This window comes from Malus domestica, chromosome 03 (genome assembly GCF_042453785.1).
Source record: "Malus domestica chromosome 03, GDT2T_hap1".
Lineage (NCBI taxonomy): Eukaryota > Viridiplantae > Streptophyta > Magnoliopsida > Rosales > Rosaceae > Malus > Malus domestica.
Genome location: NC_091663.1, coordinates 36,131,340 through 36,151,437, shown reverse-complemented (window position 1 = coordinate 36,151,437; position 20,098 = coordinate 36,131,340). Strand labels below are relative to the sequence as shown.

Genomic DNA, 20,098 nt, shown 5'->3' with positions numbered 1-20,098 from the left:
ATCATTTTAAATTTTATATTTAAAATTAAACACAAATAGTATTTGATAAAAATTGACTGCACGATTTACGACGAAAGCACACGATTAAAGGATTCTCTGGATCCTCACAAAGAGGATCCTCATTCCTATATGTTTTGGCATCAAGAAGTTTAAAGTGTACTCTCGAGATCAGGATTAATACGTGTGTTCGATACAATGAAAGACTAGTCTTTTTAAAAGTTTTCAAATATCACTCACATGGCTATCTATTCATATTTTGTAGAAAAAACTGACAAACTCAAGTTATTATCCTTGAATTACGACGGTTTATAACAATAAAACCATACGCAGCTACAAAGACTAAAGTGAAACTTCATCCAAACATGCGAGACCAAAATCATACTTTGTCAAAAAAAAAAAAACAAAAAAAAACAAGAAAAGTTGGTGAATGAGTGAGATGAGTGAGTGAGTGTGGAGCATTCAAATTTTGCAGACAATTTTATTGGATGATGATGGCCACACGTTTGAGGATATTCATTGACGATCATCATTTTTATTCTCCTCCTTTTATTTTTTTTTACCATAATTCTTTTGGTGGTTTCGTCACTCTCTACCCCTCTGATTTTACTGTTTCACCCCAACAAACCAAGTGTAATGAGATCAACTCTGGATCCCAATATCTGAACAGAGATTCGGGCTGTTTAAGAGAAAGAAAATAAAAAAAGAAATTTGGGTCTTTTAAGTTTTTAAATTTTTGTAAAATGAATTATTGGAATAAGCTAAAGAAGGACCGCATGGTTGAAATTAAGTGTTCCGAACACAGATATCCGGAGTAAATCTCAATCCCATCAATGGTGATTTCGTCACTCTCTGCCCCTCTAATTTTATTGTTTCACCCCCAACCAACTTATCATGATATCCATCAAAGTAAGTGTAGGTTGTATGACGATGTAAAAGTTGTAAAATGCCCTCAGTTAAAGTTGCAATGCGTCAGGCTTTCAGTATGTGGCTTGGACCCAGGGATTTTAAAGTTTGTACCAAAATTATTTACAGCACCTGCAATGTACATCTCAGAGCCTTTGCTGCCCAAAAAGGTAAATCAGGAGAGTGAGGTGGAGTGGTAAAAAAATTGGAAAAGATGGAAGGTGAATTATTGTGGAATCCAAGTAATGCTTGATTTCGGATTCGAATCAGGTGAAATCGAAGTAAAACAGTTTGGGTTTTGGGACGTGGGGTTCTAGCCGACCCACTTCACTTGCCGAATGATGATCCCTAGCTGTATTTCCGTTTATCAGTATTTTAAAAAGTGTTAACGAAAAGTCTATAGTACTGTTTAATTTAACGAAAAACCACATTTTTACATTAAAAAGTCAAACATGCTACTATTCACTTTACCCTTTATTTTGTCCTTATCGTTAAAACTCAAAGTTTTCAAGTCATTTTCATTAGTTTTCCTTATTTTAAATTAATCTAAACTGCTGAACTTAGTGCATAGACGAAGCACCTCCACGTGCATGCAGAAAGATTGAAGAAGTTGCTAGGTTTCTTTGTATTTTGCGTTTTCTGTGATGGGCTCCAATTTCTGTTTTGGGTCAGACTTTTGTTTGTTTGAAGGGTCATTTCTGTTGTTTTGTGCTTGTTCTGTTTGTAATGAACTTGTACATGTCTTTTGTAATGATGAGCTTCCCTGCCGTCCTTAGGTCTTTTTCTTGGTAGTGTGAGGGGTGACGTTTTGTTAGCATCAGATGTGACGTCAAGGTTTCTTGTATCCCCTTGCACTACTTGGTGTTTTTTGCATTATTTTGGTTGTTTGCCTCCTAGTAGGCTTTCTCTGTATCCTTGTGGCATCTTTGCCCTGGTATTGAAGTATTAGTTCAACAAAAAATGAAGAAGCACCTCCATTCTAGCCAATTTTGTTACGCTTGCATTTGCAAGTTGCAACAATTTTCTACTTTCTACTAATTCATATTGCGACGAGGTAGATACTAATGTGGCTACCCCCACGTCTGCGTCTCTCAACTCAAAACTTGGAAAAAGAAAACATAATGAAGATTAATGTATGAGCTTCAAATTGGTTGCTCTAAACTAGGACTCTGAAGGAGAGCCCAAAAGTTATGGACTCATTGAACAAAAGAAGTTTTAGACTTTAGAGTAAGGGTGGGATTGAAAAATCGAAAACAGAAAAAAAAGAACAAAAAAAAAAAAAAAAGAACCAAACATCCAATCGAAACTGAAAAAATCGAAGCTTTACCATTGCAAGTTTGCAACCAGCAACGAGCCTTCTTAGATTCCTTTCATACGCATCATGTTCATCCGCATACCGCCTCTGAACCTTTTACTATGTTTAATTTTCGTCAACGACCGCATTGATGCTAAAAAGGTTTTTGTGAAAGAAAACAAATTAAAAAAAAGTAGTTAACAAACGTTGCAAAGTTATAGAAGGCATAATTGATACATGTGGTCTAATATCTTAGTAGATAGGGTGTTAAGTTTTCACCTATGTATTCTGATTTGAAATTCCTCCCTTTCTTAATTATTATATAGTTTTAAATCCTTCCCCGCTCCTTAATAATAGTAATTTAAAAAAAAAAGGTTTTTATCACAAATGGTCCTTGAAATTGACCATCACCATCAAGATGGTCTCTGAAATTGAAAATCAATCAATGTAATCATGAAAATAGGTTTCGCAAATCAATGTGGTCATTCCGTCACAATTCTGTTAAAAATTCCGTTAAGTGCTGATGTGGCACATAAATAGGCTCCACAATATTTACAAGTTTTTATCACAAATGATCCTTGAAATTGATCGACATCATCAAGATGGTCCCTGAAATTAACATCATCAAGATGGTCCTTGAAATCAATATGATCATTCCACCATAATTATGTAAATTTTTTTTGTTATGTACTGATGTAAGTTTAATAATTAATTAAAAAAGTTGTTTAAATATCTTTTTGAACTATGAATTTTTTTTTCTTATAGTAGGGCCTACTTGTAAGCCTATTTATCTTTTTGCACTATGAAGTTCTCTCTTTTCGCAACTTTTTTTTATCAACTATTAAATTGTTAAGTTTATTTGTAATTTCTTTAATTTAATTAGACTTGTGTGACTATTTTATGTGTCACATCGGCACATAATAGAATTTTTGACAAAATTATGATGGAAAGACTACAGTGATTTGAGACACTTACATTTTGATCAATTTTCAATTTCATGGACTATTTTGATGTCACGGGTCAATTTCAGAGACCATTTTGGTGTCGCGAGTCAATTTCAAGGACATTTTGTGAGAAAAAAATGATTTATGGGGCCCATTTATGTGCCACATTACATCAGCACTTAACATAATTTTTAACAAAATTGTGATGAAATGACTACATTGATTTGCGACACCTATTTTTAGAGACCATATTGATTGATTTTCAATTTCAAGGACCATCTTGAAGGGGATGGTCAATTTCAGAATCATTTGTGATAAAAATCCAAAAATAAAAGGTATAATTGATGATATTGCTTCTGTCTTCTGCATTTCCATTACACTACACATTTCAATAAGGGTTGGCACGGGTCAAGCCGACCTAAATTTGGAGGGACCAGATCAAACTGGTTTTAAAATGAAACGGACTAGACCGAGTATAGTAATTTTGTTACGAAGTTGACGACAATGACCCCTTGTTCATGTAAGAATACAATGAATACATATAACAATACATTTTGCATAAAGGCCTTTAAAATGTAACTGCTAGTGGCCTTCAGGTATCCAAATATACCAAGAGGATCCTCGTCAGATTCTCTTTGTGAAGATCCCAGGGATCCTCCAATCACATCCGTTCATCGTACATCATGCGATCAGAAATCATTATAATTTTTTTTTATTTAAAATTGAATACAAACAGTGCCTGACAAAAACAGGCCGCACGATGTACAATGAACGGATGTGATTAGAGGATCCCCAGAATGCTCACAAAGAGGATCCCGCGAAGATCTTCACTCAAAGTATAAACCCTTTGGGGGCGTTTATTTGCCCTCACTAAGTGTTACTGGACTAGACTGGACTAACTATTAGTCTAATTACGTGTTTGTTCCGTAGTGGGATTATGTTTAATGAGATTAAACGGAACTTGTATGGACAAACTCCTTCACTAAGAGTTCTTAGCGAGACCCCCCAATACCCATGGGATTGCTAAGACCTCGTTTGCTCCATCTTTGTATGCTCCGTCTCATCCTCTTTTTGCTCTCTGTTCTCTTGAGTACCGACAACCACCATCACACCACAACTCGTCAACTCTAGCGAGATCACACCACTAGCCCACCACCACTCTCTCTATCTCTCCTCACCCTGAACCCAAAATTTCGAACTGAGGAAGATCCTGCTCTTACCGTCGTTTGTCCAGCTCTAGCCATTTGCTTCGCTGTGCTTCAAACTCAACCTCGGACTTGTCGGCTACGCACAATTGACGGGATCTTGTGAACCCAGCGGTGGGTGAGCCGCCCAGTGCGCTTGAAGGAATACATGAGGCTAAAAACATCGGAGCCTACGACGGCAATAAAGACATTGGCTGGATTGGGACGACAGCGGCGTGTTCTCCGCCAAGAGCAGCGACTTGGGATTCTTGTTTTCATTTGGTTTTGATTTCGAACTGGGTTTAATGTGACCTGAAATTGACATTTGATTTGCTCTGCAATTGTTTGAATGATCTGCAGGTGTGGAATGAATTTTCAGGAGAGAAGAAGAGAAATTAAAAAAAGAAAAAGAGATTAAATAATAAAATAATAATATATGTTAGATTAAATAATATTATATTAGAATTTGTTATTATCTAGTTTCTTAGTCCGACACTGCACCAAACGCTTTATTAAATTAGTCCAGTTTAATTTAGTCTAAACTAGTCCAACTTAGTCCTTGAAGCTAGTCAAATTCGAGATAATCTGGTACAACAAATGCACGTTTGTTGTGCTCCATGCTCAACTGTTGGCTTCACGGAACCTCATGGCTCAAGCTAGTTTAGGCCTAGCTAGCCGCTAGTATATATATCCAGACTTAGAATCACTAATTAAGATAAGAGAGATTATATTCACACACCTCAAATTACTTCTCTCATACTTTTTTAATTTTTTAATATTTTTCTATCAAGTGTTAGTGGTGTGTAGAAAATATTAAAAAATTAAAAGGGTATGGAAGAAGTAATTTGATGTGTGTGAATATAATCTCTCTTAAGATAAAGGGTGATTTTGGCACTTCTCGTCTAGTCCTCTATACACTGCTCATTTTTCGTAGAAAAAACTGACAAACTTAAGTCATTATCCCTGAATCACGACGGTTTATAACAATAAAAACATACGTACCAACTATCGAGACTAAAGTAAAACTTCATCAAAACACCCTTGACCAAATTCATACTTGTCAAAAGCAAGAAAAAAACCAGAAAACGTTGGTGAATGAGTGAGATGAGTGAGTGAATGTGGGGCAATCAAATTTGGCAGACATTTTTATTGGATGATGATGGCCACACGTTTGAGGGTATTGACTGATGATCATCATTTTTATTCTCCTCCCTTTTTTTTACCTTAATTATTCTGGAGATTTCATCACACTCTGCCCCTCTGATTTTACTGTTTCACTCCCAACCAACCCTATCAAAGTAAGTGTTGGTTGTATGATGATGGAAAGTTGCAAAATGGCCTCAGGTAAAGTTGCAATGCTTCAGGCTTTCAGTCTGTGGCTTTGCCTAGTGATTTTAAAGTTTGTGCCAAAATTCTTTACCGCACCTGCAATCTACAACTCAAATCCTCTCACACATTCTTTTCAATTTCTGGCCATCGAGTTAAATGAATTTAAGAAGATCAATTGACAGAACTTAACAAGGGGGTTTAGGAGGTAAAAAAGAGTGTGTGGATAACATTATAAAAAAGGATGAAAATAAATTATTGTGGAATCCGAGTACGCTATTTATCGGATTCGGATCAAGTCAAATCGAATAAAATAGTTTAGGTTTCGGGAGGTGGGGCTCTAGCCGGTTCACTTCACCAACCTGATAATAATCCTTAGCTGGATTTCTGTTTATCAATACTTTAAACTAATCTAAATTGCTAAATTTGGGTGCATAGGAGAAGCACATCTGCTTCTAGCCAATGTTGCTTCAACACTCGTATTTGTAACAATATTCTACTTTATCCTAATCCAAATTGCCGCGAGGTGGATCTAGAGATTCCAAACTCAGGTGTGTAAGAGATAGCACAACTCTAACCGATGTGGTTACCCCACGTATGTCTCTCTCAACTCAAAAGAAAAAGAAAACATAACGAAGATTAATGTATGGGCTTCAAATCGGTTGCTCTAAAATTGGAGCCCAAAAGCTTTGGACTCAATTACCAAAAGACGTTTTGGACTCTAAACTCAAAAGTAGCTTCTAGGGAAAGTTGTATGGATACTGAGGAGCTTCTACTTCGGCAGAAGCATAATGGTGCGCAGCTTTGCCATTGCTGCAGGTTTGGAGCCAGCAGCGAGCCTCCTTAGATTCCTCTCATACTCATCATGTTCATCCGCATACCACCTCCGAACCGCCAACAACTTTCATGATCGAACACTGGCTCGTTTCATATCCATCTGCGTGTGCTAGTGCATGGCAACATGACCGAAATGATCCTCGCTTGGTGCATGGCTGGTTCAGTCGTATCATATCAGCTAAACGAGTTCTTTTCCGTTGTAAGCTAGATGAGTTTCATAACTAATAGCATGCCTATGTTTGTCAAACAGAACTGAGATCAATAAGCACCAGCTATACAAAAAGAACCATTAGAACAATAATATGTAGAGAACCGATTCGCTGCCCTAACGGTATCAAAATTGTTTTTACATTGCTCCAGGAACTGGAATTGCTCCTACCAAGCTTAGTTGAGTAGTAATTCAATCAACAACGTCACAATTATCCAAATATCAAAACGAACTCCAAATCTTCGCGAACTATGTTTGCTTCGAAAAACCTTGAATAGTCTCCAGAAGATGCTGTATTCTGTACTTCATAACAGGCTGACCTTTAAGCGTTTTCTTAAGCATCTTCTCTCTAGCAGACTTCCTTCGTGCTTCCGCCTTTTCTCGCTCTTCCTTCTTCGCCTGAATAATCGCCTCCCTCTCCATTCTTGCCTTCTCTTCATCTTCATGTTTCATCTCATACACTTTGAATATACTACGAGCACCGTACTTGTTTTTCTTCTTGTCGTTCCTACTCATCTTAATACCACCTCCAGTTTCATTCTCCTTTCTACTATCATCTCCAGTTCCGTTCTCCATTTCACTACCACATTCAGTCTCGTTCTCCTTCTTACTAACATACTCCGTTCCGCCCTCCTTTTTACCATATTCGGTTTCAATCTCCTCCTGTACGCCAAAAAATAAAGGGAACTTTAACGAAAAGCTCCGGTATTGTTTACTTTAACGAAAAACCATATTTTTACACTAAAAAATCAATCATGGTACTATTCACTTTACCCTTTATTTTGTCCTTATCGTTAAAACTTAAAGTTTTCAAGCCTTTTTCATTAGTTTTCCAAAAAATAAACAACTTAAGGTTTCAACCCCAAACTGTGCTTTCACAACAGGATTTCAATTGGGTTTTCTTAACAACAATTCTTGTCCCTAAGTTCAAACAAAATCCAATGAAACTTAAGCCAAAGAAATCAAACCTCGAAGCGCCTTATCACCAATGGAGGATTGCCCTGCTGTTGCTTAAGTGACTTCTTATACTTGTTCACATACTTGGAATTCTTGTAGAACTCTTTCTGCTTCTCTGATACAAAATCAGAACGAACCCAGTTCGTTAATATCATCATAAATTCATACCCAACAATCAAATTAAATAAAATTAAAAGAAGATCATATAAACAGGAAAATTATTGAAACAGAAACAAATAAAAATTAAAAAATTGAACGAAAAAAAAAAGCAAAATTGAACAGAGTATAATCAAAATGAAATTGAAAGAGATGGCTTTTTATACTGATCAAAGCTGGGTTGAAGTAGCTGCTGTTCGATTTGGCGTTCGCGAAGGCCTCGAGTGAAAGCCCTTGCCCGCCCATCCTCCTCATGTTCTTCTTCTTCTTCTTCATGCTATTCGATCTCGAGCCGTTGAATTTCTCTCTGTTTTCTTCGTGCTTTGGGTGTCGATTCATCATTGCTGAGCGGAATTGGAAAAGATTTAGAAATTGATGAAGGAATTGGGGAAGGCGGACGAATTGGAAACCCTAATTTGCAGGCCAAAGTACTTTTGAGCCGTTGGATTTGCGTCGACGGCTATGATTTCTTAGTCTGGAAGAGAGGGATAAGCAGAAAATCCGACGGCTATGATTTGAATCGACGGAAATAGATGATTTGATCTCATTTGCATGATGAGAGATTTTCCAGTGATACGGAATACGGGCACATACTACATATGTTATTATACAAGTGAAGAAATACTTGAAACAAAGACTTTCCTCTACTTGTATAATATCATATGTTGAAAAATAAATTCCAATTTGTTGACTATTACTTATCAAATCTTGCTCTATAATTTGGTTTGATCTTGTAGTTCAAATAATTTTGTATCATAACGTATTCGTAATAATACGGCACACCATCCCTTATTTCGGGCTCATTGAAAAATCTCTTGTGTATGACAACTCTCATACACACGCTTAGAGCGAGAAGAGAGTCTATAAAGGATATATAATACCAGAATGAACGGTTGCTCTCTAAATTTATAGTGAGTGTCCATATACAAAATGTTTTTTTAACAACTTTTGCTAGGTTAACTTAGCAAACATGTACATTTTTAACATTCTATCATCAGTTTTTTATTTTTTTTTGTCGAAAGGATAGACTTTATTATAATCTAATTGTAATTTTTACATCTTCAACAAGAATATTAAAAATGAATTAGGTAAGGGTGACTGCCTAGTAGCTAGATAGTAGATAAAGTTTCACTACATTTGTGATTAGATTAGAATTCGTTATCCTATTTGTAGTACGAAATTACTTTGGTACGAAAAGGCCACATGGTAGAACAAACCAATAATATTATTACCAAAGAAAAAGATAGGTAGAGATGCATGTTAACGTGACTTAATCAAAATTATTCAAATAAAAGATGAGAAAATGAGAGAGAAATTATGATGGGAGAGAATCCTCCTCCCTCAAAACCGGTATTGCAATACATGCACGATTTCAAAGACATGCATGCATCTCATCTGTATTTATAGAAAAGGAAAAACTATATGCATGGTATAATTGCTATGCTAATACGGAAAAGTACGTGATATTTTCTTATGTGATAAACCCTAATAAGGAAATTTAAACAAGGAAAAAACTGCAAATAAGGAAAATTTTAAGCAAAGGAAAAAACTACTCATATGGAAAAGTATATAATTTTTCAATAAAAGTTTTAAGAGACTTAACAAATATTAATAGTATATAATAAAACTTAACAGCCTACCAACCATGGCTATTAAATTTTTTCAAATACTATTTAAGCCGCAACTCAATTTTACCATTGCATCGACCCTCAACACAAATATTAATACAAATCAAACGAGGACCAACGATTTGATCCGTCCGAAGCTCCAATTTGAGCTTATTGCAACTTACATTATACAAGTTGGCCTTGGCACTTTCAATGCGGCTTTTCTACGGATCCGTTCAAATCATACTACTTGTGCATCGACACTGGCAGCAGCCTCTTATGGAATCTCTGTGAGGATTGTCAAAAGCCTCGAAACGAATGCTTTCGTAGCAAGGTGCCTCCTTACCCTAACAGCCAGTCCAAATCTTATCAGCCTCTCCCTCGCGGTCGCCATCCTCTTTGCAAACCAGGCAATGCGTCGGGGATTTCTACTCCCAGGACATTACGTACATGAGCAGCTCCGCCATCTGTACCATTTCGCAGGCACAATCTTCTCGCGATATTAACTTTTTGATTATGTTCTTTTGATACGAACAAAACGTTGAGACCTCGGTGCAAGAGTGATTGTCTGCTTTTAACAATTTAACATAGAAGTCTTTTTGTAGAGTACTAAACTATTTAGACACACAAAACTAACCTCGTTACTGACACTCTCTAATAGAGGTCAATTTTGTGTGTTTGCATGAATATTATTTTTGACATAACATATGCTTTTAGAGGATCAACAAATATGTCATTTTTATGTCTAAAATGAGCACTACTGATTCTTATACATATAGATATTTTTGCATTTGCAGACCCCCTTCATAAGATTTTTGTTTGGTTGCTTGCTTGCTTGCTTGCAGGTGAAACTTTCCATTTTTTGTCAACCATTGGGCGGAAGGAGCCCGTTGAAGGCATAGTGTTTGGTGTTGTAAAAACTAAACCAAACAATGAAGCAATAAAGAAATACACAACACATGTGACTTTAGAGTTCCTTCAATATAGGAAGACCTCTCTAACAATGGAAGTTTTATTGAATTCCAATGAATACAAGAGAACCCACAAAATCAAAGTGCTCTCATATATACAAACTTATGCCTCTCAAACTCTCAGACAAAACCTCTCCAAAAGCCATCTATACAAAACCTCTCCCAAATCAATCAAGCTGGTTAAGTGAAAAAGTTACGACACATGTTTTTATGTTTATGTATGATTAGTTTGAGATACTGTTGTATAACATTTGAGTGTAGATAATTTCTCTTGTGAATGAAAGCTGTGAAATTTGAGTGTGTAAAGTTTTGAACTTGAAAGGTAGAAAAAGGTGGGAAGAAATGACGATGCAGCAGATGACACACTGGTGGTTGTACGACAGTCACAGCATCTCCAAAAGCTCCCCATGGCTTCAAACCACTCTCTCTGGTACCAATTTTTATCTGTATTAATTTGTGACCGTTGACATAGTTCTAAACTTCTGAAATTTCGAAGTCTGGTGCTTGGTTTTTTAATAATTGAGGTGGGGGAGTAGGGGGACAATATAAAGTATGAAACTTTTATGCAATTTGAGTGAATAAAGTTGCGAGAATGGTTGGTGACATTGGAAATTGATTACCCAGTGGGTTTTTTTTTTCAAAACAAAGACATGTGAATTTGTTCTCCTTCATTAGTATGGACCTCTTGATCCCTTGCTCAGAGCAGGATGGAGGCAGAATAATGTACCTGCTCTAGTTTCATACACCGTGACCTGAAATAGGAAACGAGGTGTATGAAACGGGGGAAGGAAAGTCTCTCAGGTGGAGGGATCCTACACACGACGGAGTGGTAGACTAGGAACTAGAAACATGTGTTATAACCATAGCTCAAATGAACAACATCACGTGAGGGCGGAGGGGGCGTTGAGGGGGAGCGAAAGGTGCAGTCGCATAGGATCCTAAATTTTTGCCATCTAACATCATGTAATAATGTTCTATATTTAAAAAAAAAGAAGATTTGTTAGCACTTTAAAACCGCATTGTGCAATCCTTATTAGAGATTTTTTTTTTCTTTCTAAATATAAAAACTTGCAGTACAATGAGATATTTTGTGTGTTTAATAACACCCTAAAAACGAAAGTTTCTTAATTTTATTATATAACAACGTTATACATTCAAGTAAAACTTTAAAGTCAGAGGTTTGAAGTTTTTTTTCACGTTTGGTTGTCTATGATAAAACCGCTTTTGATTATTTAGTGAATGTTATGTTTGTAGATCTTTTTACTTTTCATTAATGACACTTGTAAACATACAATCAGTGAGTGCTAAAGTTTGTTTTTATTTGTTTTTATTTTTTTTATAATAAATGATATTATATACACTAAGGATGTGGGGGAGTGGGCTAACAATAATGTGGTTTAAATTCGTCCTTGACGATAATTGAACCGAAGACCTCTCACTTCCAAGTGAAGAGGAATATCACTAGACCGTAGTACTAAGTGGCTTTGTTTTGATTTAAGTGAATGTTTTATAATATCAATATATCGTCATACTTTTATTAATACTTAAAAATATCTTAAGAAGGGTCCATTTTACAAATTTCGCACATGACCCTCAAAATTTTAGAGACAACCTTGCGTGAGTGTGTAACGATCACACTAAAATTTCTCCAGGGTGAAGGGGTACCCCATTACACATGATGGAATGGTAGACTAGGAGGAACTAGATGGGATAGGGGTGGGGAAATTAACCCTGGATTTCACCCACCAAGAGGATGTACTATATCTTATCACCATGTGACTCTAGTTCTTAGGTCATATGTAAAGTCACGGTTTTGATGATTAGATACAGTACAATACTGGGTCCTAATGGTGATCCTCACTGCTGTTACTGTACTCCACAGAAAATTGTTAAATTCTGCTTTTTCTATTTACCCTTCCAGAATGATTTTACTCTGTAGACTTTATGTGCTCTGTTTATGTTTATGGCTTCCTTATGTTTTGGACCCACTTGAATCTAGTTATTTCCAAAAGAACCTTATTAGGCACATAATGCATCTTCTTATTTCTATTTTACAAGACTATTGTATCTTAAACTATTCTAATTTAAGGGGAGGGAGGGTCCGAGCTCGGGTACAAGAGGAGGAACGCCGTCGTAACTAACCTAACACACATCTGGAACACCTAATGTAAATCTATCAGTGTGTCCATAATTCTAAGTGAAATTGTAGCGTTTACCAATTTGTTCATGTGAACTATTCAATTCACCAGATGTTTTCTTTTGGAGAAAATTGATGGATGTTTATTTTTTTTCAATGGCAGAGCTAGAGCACAAGACAGAGGCCATGCTAAAGCTGATTCAGGAAGAACCAGATTCATTTGCTCAAAGTGCAGAGATGGATTACAAAAAGCGGCCGAAGCTGATCAGCATTGTGGAAGAATTCTATCACATTCACCGTTCTTTGGCTGAGCGGTATGATCAAGTGAAGTCTGATTCCGGAACACGCTTGCTGACAACGATAGGGTCTCCATTCTCTTCAACCAAATGTTACTCTGAGAAGTCGACGAGCGTTGTGGATTTGAGCTTCGATAGCCACACGAAAACCTGTGATGAACCTGAGAGGAGCCTTCCGAGTCTGAAGTTGATGATCCTGAACTGGAGGATGAACCCCGAGTTGATGAAGAAACAAAAGAGAATGCATTGAGCAGGGTTAGCAAAGACGAGGTGAGGAAATTGAGGGAAACGATAGCGAGGCTCGAGGAAGAGAACAGAACTCAGAAGGATGAACTGCAGCAGAAAGATGAAGTGAAGAGAGAGGTCATAAGACAGTTGAGTTTAGCAGTGGATATTGTCAAAGAGGAGAATGTGGAGCTAAGAAAGAACTGTTTTGCCAGAGAATCGCCGAATAATTCGAGTCCCTTTGCGCTCAACAAATGCACCGGGACATTTTTGAGGAAGTTGTTTAACAGGTCTCCAAAGTCTCATGGAACAATTGTTGCACTCTAGATGTTGTGTTCTACATGTTTGCAGTTTGTATAATTTGTAGTACACATTTTAGATAGATGTGTCAATATAACGGGGGCTCTCCCCTCTAATTTAATCGAATTAGCAACTCTCTTTAAGTGTTTTCTTTGTAACTACTTTTCAATTATTGTTATTATTCTTCTTGTGTTAATTGCATTGCATGTAGCTGAATCATTGTCTTTTATTCAAGTAATATTGATATAAATCATAAGGGAAGAACTCTCAGATAGCACTATTAGCCCTCGTTTGATAGAGATGATTGGTTTGGGTATGACTATTCACTATATTGAAGACATTTTAGAGGAACAAATGGATGACAAATTTCTTATTTTGTCCATGTTGAAGGTTACTTATGAGGAAAAGATATTACTAATCCTCACGAAAATGGTAGGATTAAAAGGGACAACTGTTTTTCATGAGTAACATTCAATTCATTCGATCAAATGGCTGAAAATTAAAATGAGAGTGTGAAAGGGGCATGTGGATTTGCCATCCATTTCAAATATGGCGAATAATCCTATCGAAGTCAATTCTTTCTATCAAACGAGGCCTTACTGTAGATATTTTCTCAAATAGCACTACTTACTATAGCAGATAGAAGACACCGACAATTAAAAAAAAACATATTGATATATCAAATTGACAGAAATAAATTCGAGGAGAAAAAATGTGAGGGGAAATTACTTTCCCTGTCACTAAAGTAAATAGTCTTGTTATACTAGAATGTTGCAACATCAAGAATATCAACATCTTTGACAACATTCTCGTATAACAAGACTATTTACTCCAATAACAGGTAAAGTAATTTTTGCTGAAGTATATGAAAACCATTTTCTCAATGATATTCCTACTTAAGAACAATAATTAACAACAATAATTGAAAAGTAATTATGTTTTGAGAGGAAGGTAAAGGGCAGAGAATGACTTAAATCATGAGAACTTCAATACACATGACAGAAAATTACAACTTTTTTTTTTTTTTTAACTCTTTTAGATACCTAATCACAATCCATGACAAAATCAACTCACACTAAATCACTCTATAAAACTAAAATAGTTTACAAACATAAAGTGGAAACCACTAGTTACAATAATTTAATCTCTCACCCCAAAATCTGCATTACACATACACAAAAGACCAAGCCAGCAAGCCAAGAAAGAACATTACATTTATAGGCAGAGATGAAGTGACAGAAACTGCATAGGAAACTGGGCGAGAGCCTGATGGAGCAAGAGCCTGGTCTGGTCCAGGAGCAACATTGACCTCCGGGTTCGGTGGGCTCGGACTCGCAGGGATGGTGGGAAGAGAAGACTCAGATGGAGAGAGAGGCACACCACCAGGAGATGGAAACAACGGAGAAATATCAGGAGAAAGGGTTGGAGAGGAAGATAGAGGAGCAGAAAGGGTTGGAGACAGGGTTGGAGAGGAAGATAGAGGAGAAAGGGTTGGAGAGGAAGATAGAGGAGAAAGGGTTGGAGAGGAAGATAGAGGAGCACCCGGAAGAAATGCTGGTGCAGCTGATATGCTTGAAAACTGTGTTTCTGGCTGGGATTGTAAGGCTAGTGAGGAGTGAGAAGCCATGGAAAGTATGAAGATTGCCAAGAATGATGTCCAAAAGGAAGCCATTAATGATGGTATGATTGATCAAGTTCACAAGAGTAGTATGGAGCTTCAATAAATGTATTTTTTTGGGGATGAGAGAGAGGGGATGTAAAGAAAGAGTAAAGGAGTTCGGGGAGAGTGTAAGGCTTAAAAGGTGTAGTGAGAAAGTGGTGGTGGGGAAAGAAATATTATTGTGTGATAATGGAATATCGTCACGTGGTATAATCAATTTACGTCTTGAATAATAAAGAACAATTAACTTGAGGTGAGTAACCAACTAATTAGTTGGCTACGCCACTCTCATAAAGAGTAAGATTGTGTGCATTATGAAATTAGATGATACAAAAATACAGTAAGATCTGTTCCTTTCTTACCCAAGTTTCTGTTCGAACATGGGTTGATTTTAAAATCAACGGACATCTACTCATATTATAACACATAGACTGATTATGACTGTATTCAAATGTTAATTATATAATAATTACATAGTGGGGACAGAACACAAAGTGCCAAATATAATCGGAAGCTGGCTATGGTAATACAGCTCTGCATGTTTTGCTAAAGGACAAGGCTTGATTTGTGATTTTCTTTCTGTACAGCATGAGCATGAGATGTCTATCTTTTTGCCCTTAAAGTCTTTACATTTTTCTGCTGCCTGAGTCCGTGAACCTGTTATTAGGGTTTTAAACCTTGTCACGAGACTTTGCAGCAGTAACTGAACGACAGTTCATAGTTGCATTCTATGTTGGTAACTTGTGATGACTACAAATGAGTAAGTTTGTACTCTTTGTTTACTGGCTTTTAAAACATTGCAAATTGTAAACCGGACATGCATACGTATCATCCATATTTAATTGTAAGTTACAGTCACAAAAATTATATATACCCCTCATACTTCCCGAAAAAAGTAAAGTTTCAGCACACGCGTCAAACTTCGGTTTCTCAGGGTCAGCCAATGGTCAAACAATGATGACTGAATGATTCTGATTCCATTCCAGTTGCTGTGGTAGTTCAAAATCTTTGGGTTTGTTGTGTATAATATTCTGATCATGGATCTGCTTTTCTGACCGTTAAGCATGCTTTGATTCCGGTCGCCGGTAGATTTGATAAAATAATTGGTTTATTGATGGTGAAGAAAGAGAGCATCTGTGTAGAAAGTAGAATGATGGGCTGTGGTATTTTGGAAGCATATTGGAAGTTACTGGCAGACAGCTTAGTAGAGCATGTGGTTTCTCTTTATTTGCTCCCTTTTTGAAAGTGCAGCTTCCTTTTGGTGTTGGATTAATATCTCTACGGTGCGGTAGCGGCGCCGGTAATAATTTCAGACACGACATATTTATACACGATTAGAAATTCGCTCGAATAAAACATATGCAACAAATTGACAATTTTTTTGACGAGTAATATGAGTTATTTAATATTTGTATATCATTTTGCGTTTACAGTCAAGATTTTAGCTTAATGTCTTTGACAACTTTTCAGTGATTGTCACTGTGGAGCCAAAAATATTCACAAGGCGACACGTGGGTTTTTTGGACAAAAAGGACAAAAATACCCTCGAGGCATACCGGGTCTCCTACACGCGAGTAGTGGAGAATCATCCATCAACCAAGTCAGAAGTACCCAAAATGGGTAACAATTCAAAACCTATTTCATATATGTTTTTACCTCATTTTTTCCTTATTCAATTAGCCATTTATTTCAAACATTCCATAACATCCTCAACCAATTAATATAATCAATATATTAAAGGCTAATTACATCACCAAATCACCCCAAAATCACACCAAGGGCCGGCCATTCCCATCCAAAAAGAGCCTATCATATTCTCTACCTTTTCCACCATTTTCCCTTTTTAATTACACTAATTAGCTAGCCAATTAAACCCATAACCATCAAAACATTCCTTTATGTTTAAATTAGCCAATTAATCATAATAAATTGGCTAATTAAACCTAAATTAAACCTAAAAACCCTAGCCACCTCCTAACTCTATAAATAGACACCTATTCTCACCAAAAAATCAATTCCAACACTTTGGCAAAAATCCCAAAATTCACTAAACACTCTTTCTCTCTAAATTCTAACTTTGGCATCGGAGGTTCTTCGGCCAAAGCCCCCCCCCATTCATCGTGGGCGCGTGAGGCTCTTGGCCTTAACCTAAGGTGTTAATTATTTTGTAGGTGCAAAATCGTCCAAGATCGAGGAGGAAGAAATTTGCATCCACAAATTGGTGTTTTCATTGAGAGTTGAAATCCATACTCGTAGAAGACTCTCGCACAAAAAGGTTTTTTCTTTATTTTCTAGTCCATTTGAATATTTTTCATACGTTCTTATTATTAGAATTTTTTACTTGCAAAGGTTCTTTGATAAAACGTATAAGCAAAATATAATGGCTAGAAATTTAGAAAATTCCACAAGTGAAAATTCTAATGTTCAAGAAATGGGATTGCGGAGATCCGTGAGGCTAAATGCGACAATAAGGGGAGTGGCATCATCATCACGAGCTTCCACCATGGGAACCACCGTGGTGGCTACCTCGGTAGCCACCCACGGCGAGGTCCATGGTGCCTTCACCACGGCCGCCATGGGAACCACCGCGGTGGCGAGGTCCATGGAGCCTTCACCACGGCCCGGAGATCCGTGAGGCAAAATGCGACAATAAGGGGAGCGGCATCATCACCACAAGCTTCTACCATGGGAACCACCGTGGTGGCTACCTCGGTAGCTACCCGCGGCGAGGTCCATGGTGCCTTCACCACGGCCACCATGGGAACCACCGCGGTGGCTACTTCGGTAGCCACTCGTGGCGAGGTCCATGGAGCCTTCACCACGGCCCGAGCCGTGCCATCCAAGGCTCACGGTACCAAGACCACGATCCAAGCCGTGCCATCTGAGTTTACGTGGACCCAAGCCCAAGCCTCGCATTCATATGCACCGCGCATTGAGCAACCTGCTCCCGTGATCTAGCCTGCTCCCGTCAAGCAACCCACTCTCACGGCCCAACTTGCTCCTGCCGAGCAGCTTGCTCTCGTGACCCAGCCTGTTCCCGACGAGCAGCCCACTCCCGTGGCCCAGCCTGCTCCTGCCAAGCAGCCCACTCCCGTGGCCCAGCCTGCTCCTGCCAAGCAGCCTACTCTCATGACACAGCCTGCTCCCTACGAGCAGCCCACTCCCGTGGTTCAGCCTGCTTCCGTCGAACAGCCCACTCTCACGGCCCAACCTGCTCCTGCCAAGCAGCCTGCTCTCGTGACTCAGCCTGCTCCCGACGAGCAGCCCACTCTCACGGCCCATCATGCTCCAGTGGCTTTCCAAGCAGCCCAAGTCGACCCAAGACTATCTCAACCATCCGGACCTACCATCGAGCCGGGGGCATTCTCACCATATTTTTTCGCGGATTTGACATTTCCCAATTCAAATCTCGCGCCCGGAGTCTACCACATTTCCACTGCCCAAGAAGGCGCATTCCTTCCAAGCTCTTCCAATCCAAATGGCGAACAACACTTGTCTCGACAAGTCATAGAGTTGACGAGCGCCCTTGCACAACAGAAAACTTTGGTGAATCAACTTTTGCAACGCATCGGGATCCAACATGCCCCGGACGAGGTATCCCGAAGTAGGACAAGGGCAGACGAACCTTTCCAGCAGCGTCCCGGCAAGCAGCCATTCGACCAGTCACGAGCCGAACGTTCAAGCAGTGTACATTTCCGATTGGGCCCCCGAGATAGCGTATACTCCCGTCTTAGCGCGCGGAGGAGCGTGTACTCTCAACTAGGCCCACGGATGAGCATACATTCACGGTTGGGGTCACACTCCGATAGTCAACATGAGCAACCTTCCGGACAAAGTGTTCATTCGCGGCTAAGCCCACAAGGAGCATCATCCACCTCACATCAGAGTAGGCAGCACGACGGACAGAAAGAGGCAGTCACTCAATCCAGCTCAAGTTCAACCAGCAGCCTACGAAGAACTCGCTCGCCTGCTAGGAACGCACCACATGCACTGCATCTGCGGCGTAGACGAGCCAAACACATGGAAGAGCAGTCTAGACCACCAAGTCATGGCTGGGGGCAGCCGAGAGCTCCACTACCCCAACAAAGGCAAATTCAGGAAGAAGTAGAGAGACTCTTGACCAAGCGATTGCATGATTTCCAACGCAACGAGGTCACCGACGAGGCACTACGATGGAACATGACCAACATAAGCAGGTCACCCTTCACGGACGAGATCGAGCAGGCAGAGCCTCCACGAGAGTTCAGCATGCCACATTTCACATCTTTCAAAGGGGATGAAGACCCGGAGAGACACTTAAAGCGCTACCGAAGTGCAATGATCCTTTATCGAAACAACGATGAGCTTATGTGCAAGATATTCGCCACCACTCTACAAGGCGAGGCGCAAGATTGGTTCTACACCCTGCCGCCACAATCCATCCGGAATTTCTACGAACTTTCTTTGGTTTTCACCAAAGAATATTCATCCTATCGCTCGATCAAAAAGAAATCTGATCATTTGTTCAACGTCAAGAAGAACCCAAAGGAGTCACTTCGCGACTATGTGAGGAGGTTCAAAGTAGAGAAGGCAAAAATAGTTGGATGCAACGACTCGATAGCTAGAGTAGTCTTCCAAAAAGGACTTCCCGCAGACCACCCGCTATTCGAAAAATTGATCATGAAAGAAGATCTAACTCTGGCAGACTCTTTTGCTTTGGCAGAGAAGTATGCACTTTGGGATGAGGCTCGCCAATGCACATTCAAGGACTTGAAGAAGTACCCGACATCACCTCCCTAGAAGCAGCGGAGGACTTATTCACATGTTTGACGGTATCTAAAGTAGCAATAAGCTCTACCATCATGCGAGAAGAGATGGGGGCCCGACTACCTGTATTCCACAGTTACCTGTATTCTACAGTTCAAAAGCTCTCCTCGATGTTATTAAAAATTCAAAAGCTAACTTTGGCGATAGTTGTTGCAACCCAGAAACACAAGTTTTACTTTCAAACGCATGCAATTATCCTAATGACGTACTATTCTGCCCAATCCAGACGCGCGACGATAAAGGCGTAGACCCTGGCGGATGTAAAGTTTTCTGACGAACGCAACACT

At 38.8% G+C, this 20,098-nt stretch overlaps 1 protein-coding gene and 1 long non-coding RNA gene across 2 annotated transcripts; one reads left to right on the top strand and one right to left on the bottom strand.

Annotated features, from left to right (window-relative positions):
* Nucleotides 1-6,763: 6,763 nt before the first annotated feature.
* LOC103432495 (rRNA-processing protein FYV7-like) lies at nucleotides 6,764-8,405 on the bottom strand. The gene is made up of 3 exons (XM_008370698.4): nucleotides 7,977-8,405; nucleotides 7,665-7,768; nucleotides 6,764-7,359 (listed from the first exon to the last, which is right to left on the bottom strand). The coding sequence occupies exons 1-3, from the start codon at nucleotides 8,149-8,151 to the stop codon at nucleotides 6,946-6,948; spliced, it is 693 nt and encodes a 230-aa protein (XP_008368920.2). The 5' UTR covers nucleotides 8,152-8,405; the 3' UTR covers nucleotides 6,764-6,945.
* Nucleotides 8,406-10,719: 2,314 nt separating this feature from the next.
* Nucleotides 10,720-15,114, top strand: LOC139194585 (uncharacterized). The gene is made up of 2 exons (XR_011579557.1): nucleotides 10,720-10,817; nucleotides 12,688-15,114. It is a non-coding gene; the product is annotated as an uncharacterized lncRNA (long non-coding RNA).
* The last annotated feature ends 4,984 nt before the right edge of the window (nucleotides 15,115-20,098 follow it).

Coding starts and splice junctions, on each gene's coding strand:
- LOC103432495 (XM_008370698.4), bottom strand. CDS start 8,151: ATGATGAATCGACACCCAAAGCACGAAGAAAACAGAGAGAAATTCAAC. Junction 7,769..7,976: donor CTTCAACCCAGCTTTGATCA/GTATAAAAAGCC, acceptor ATTTTGTATCAG/AGAAGCAGAAAGAGTTCTAC. Junction 7,360..7,664: donor TGGTGATAAGGCGCTTCGAG/GTTTGATTTCTT, acceptor TTTGGCGTACAG/GAGGAGATTGAAACCGAATA.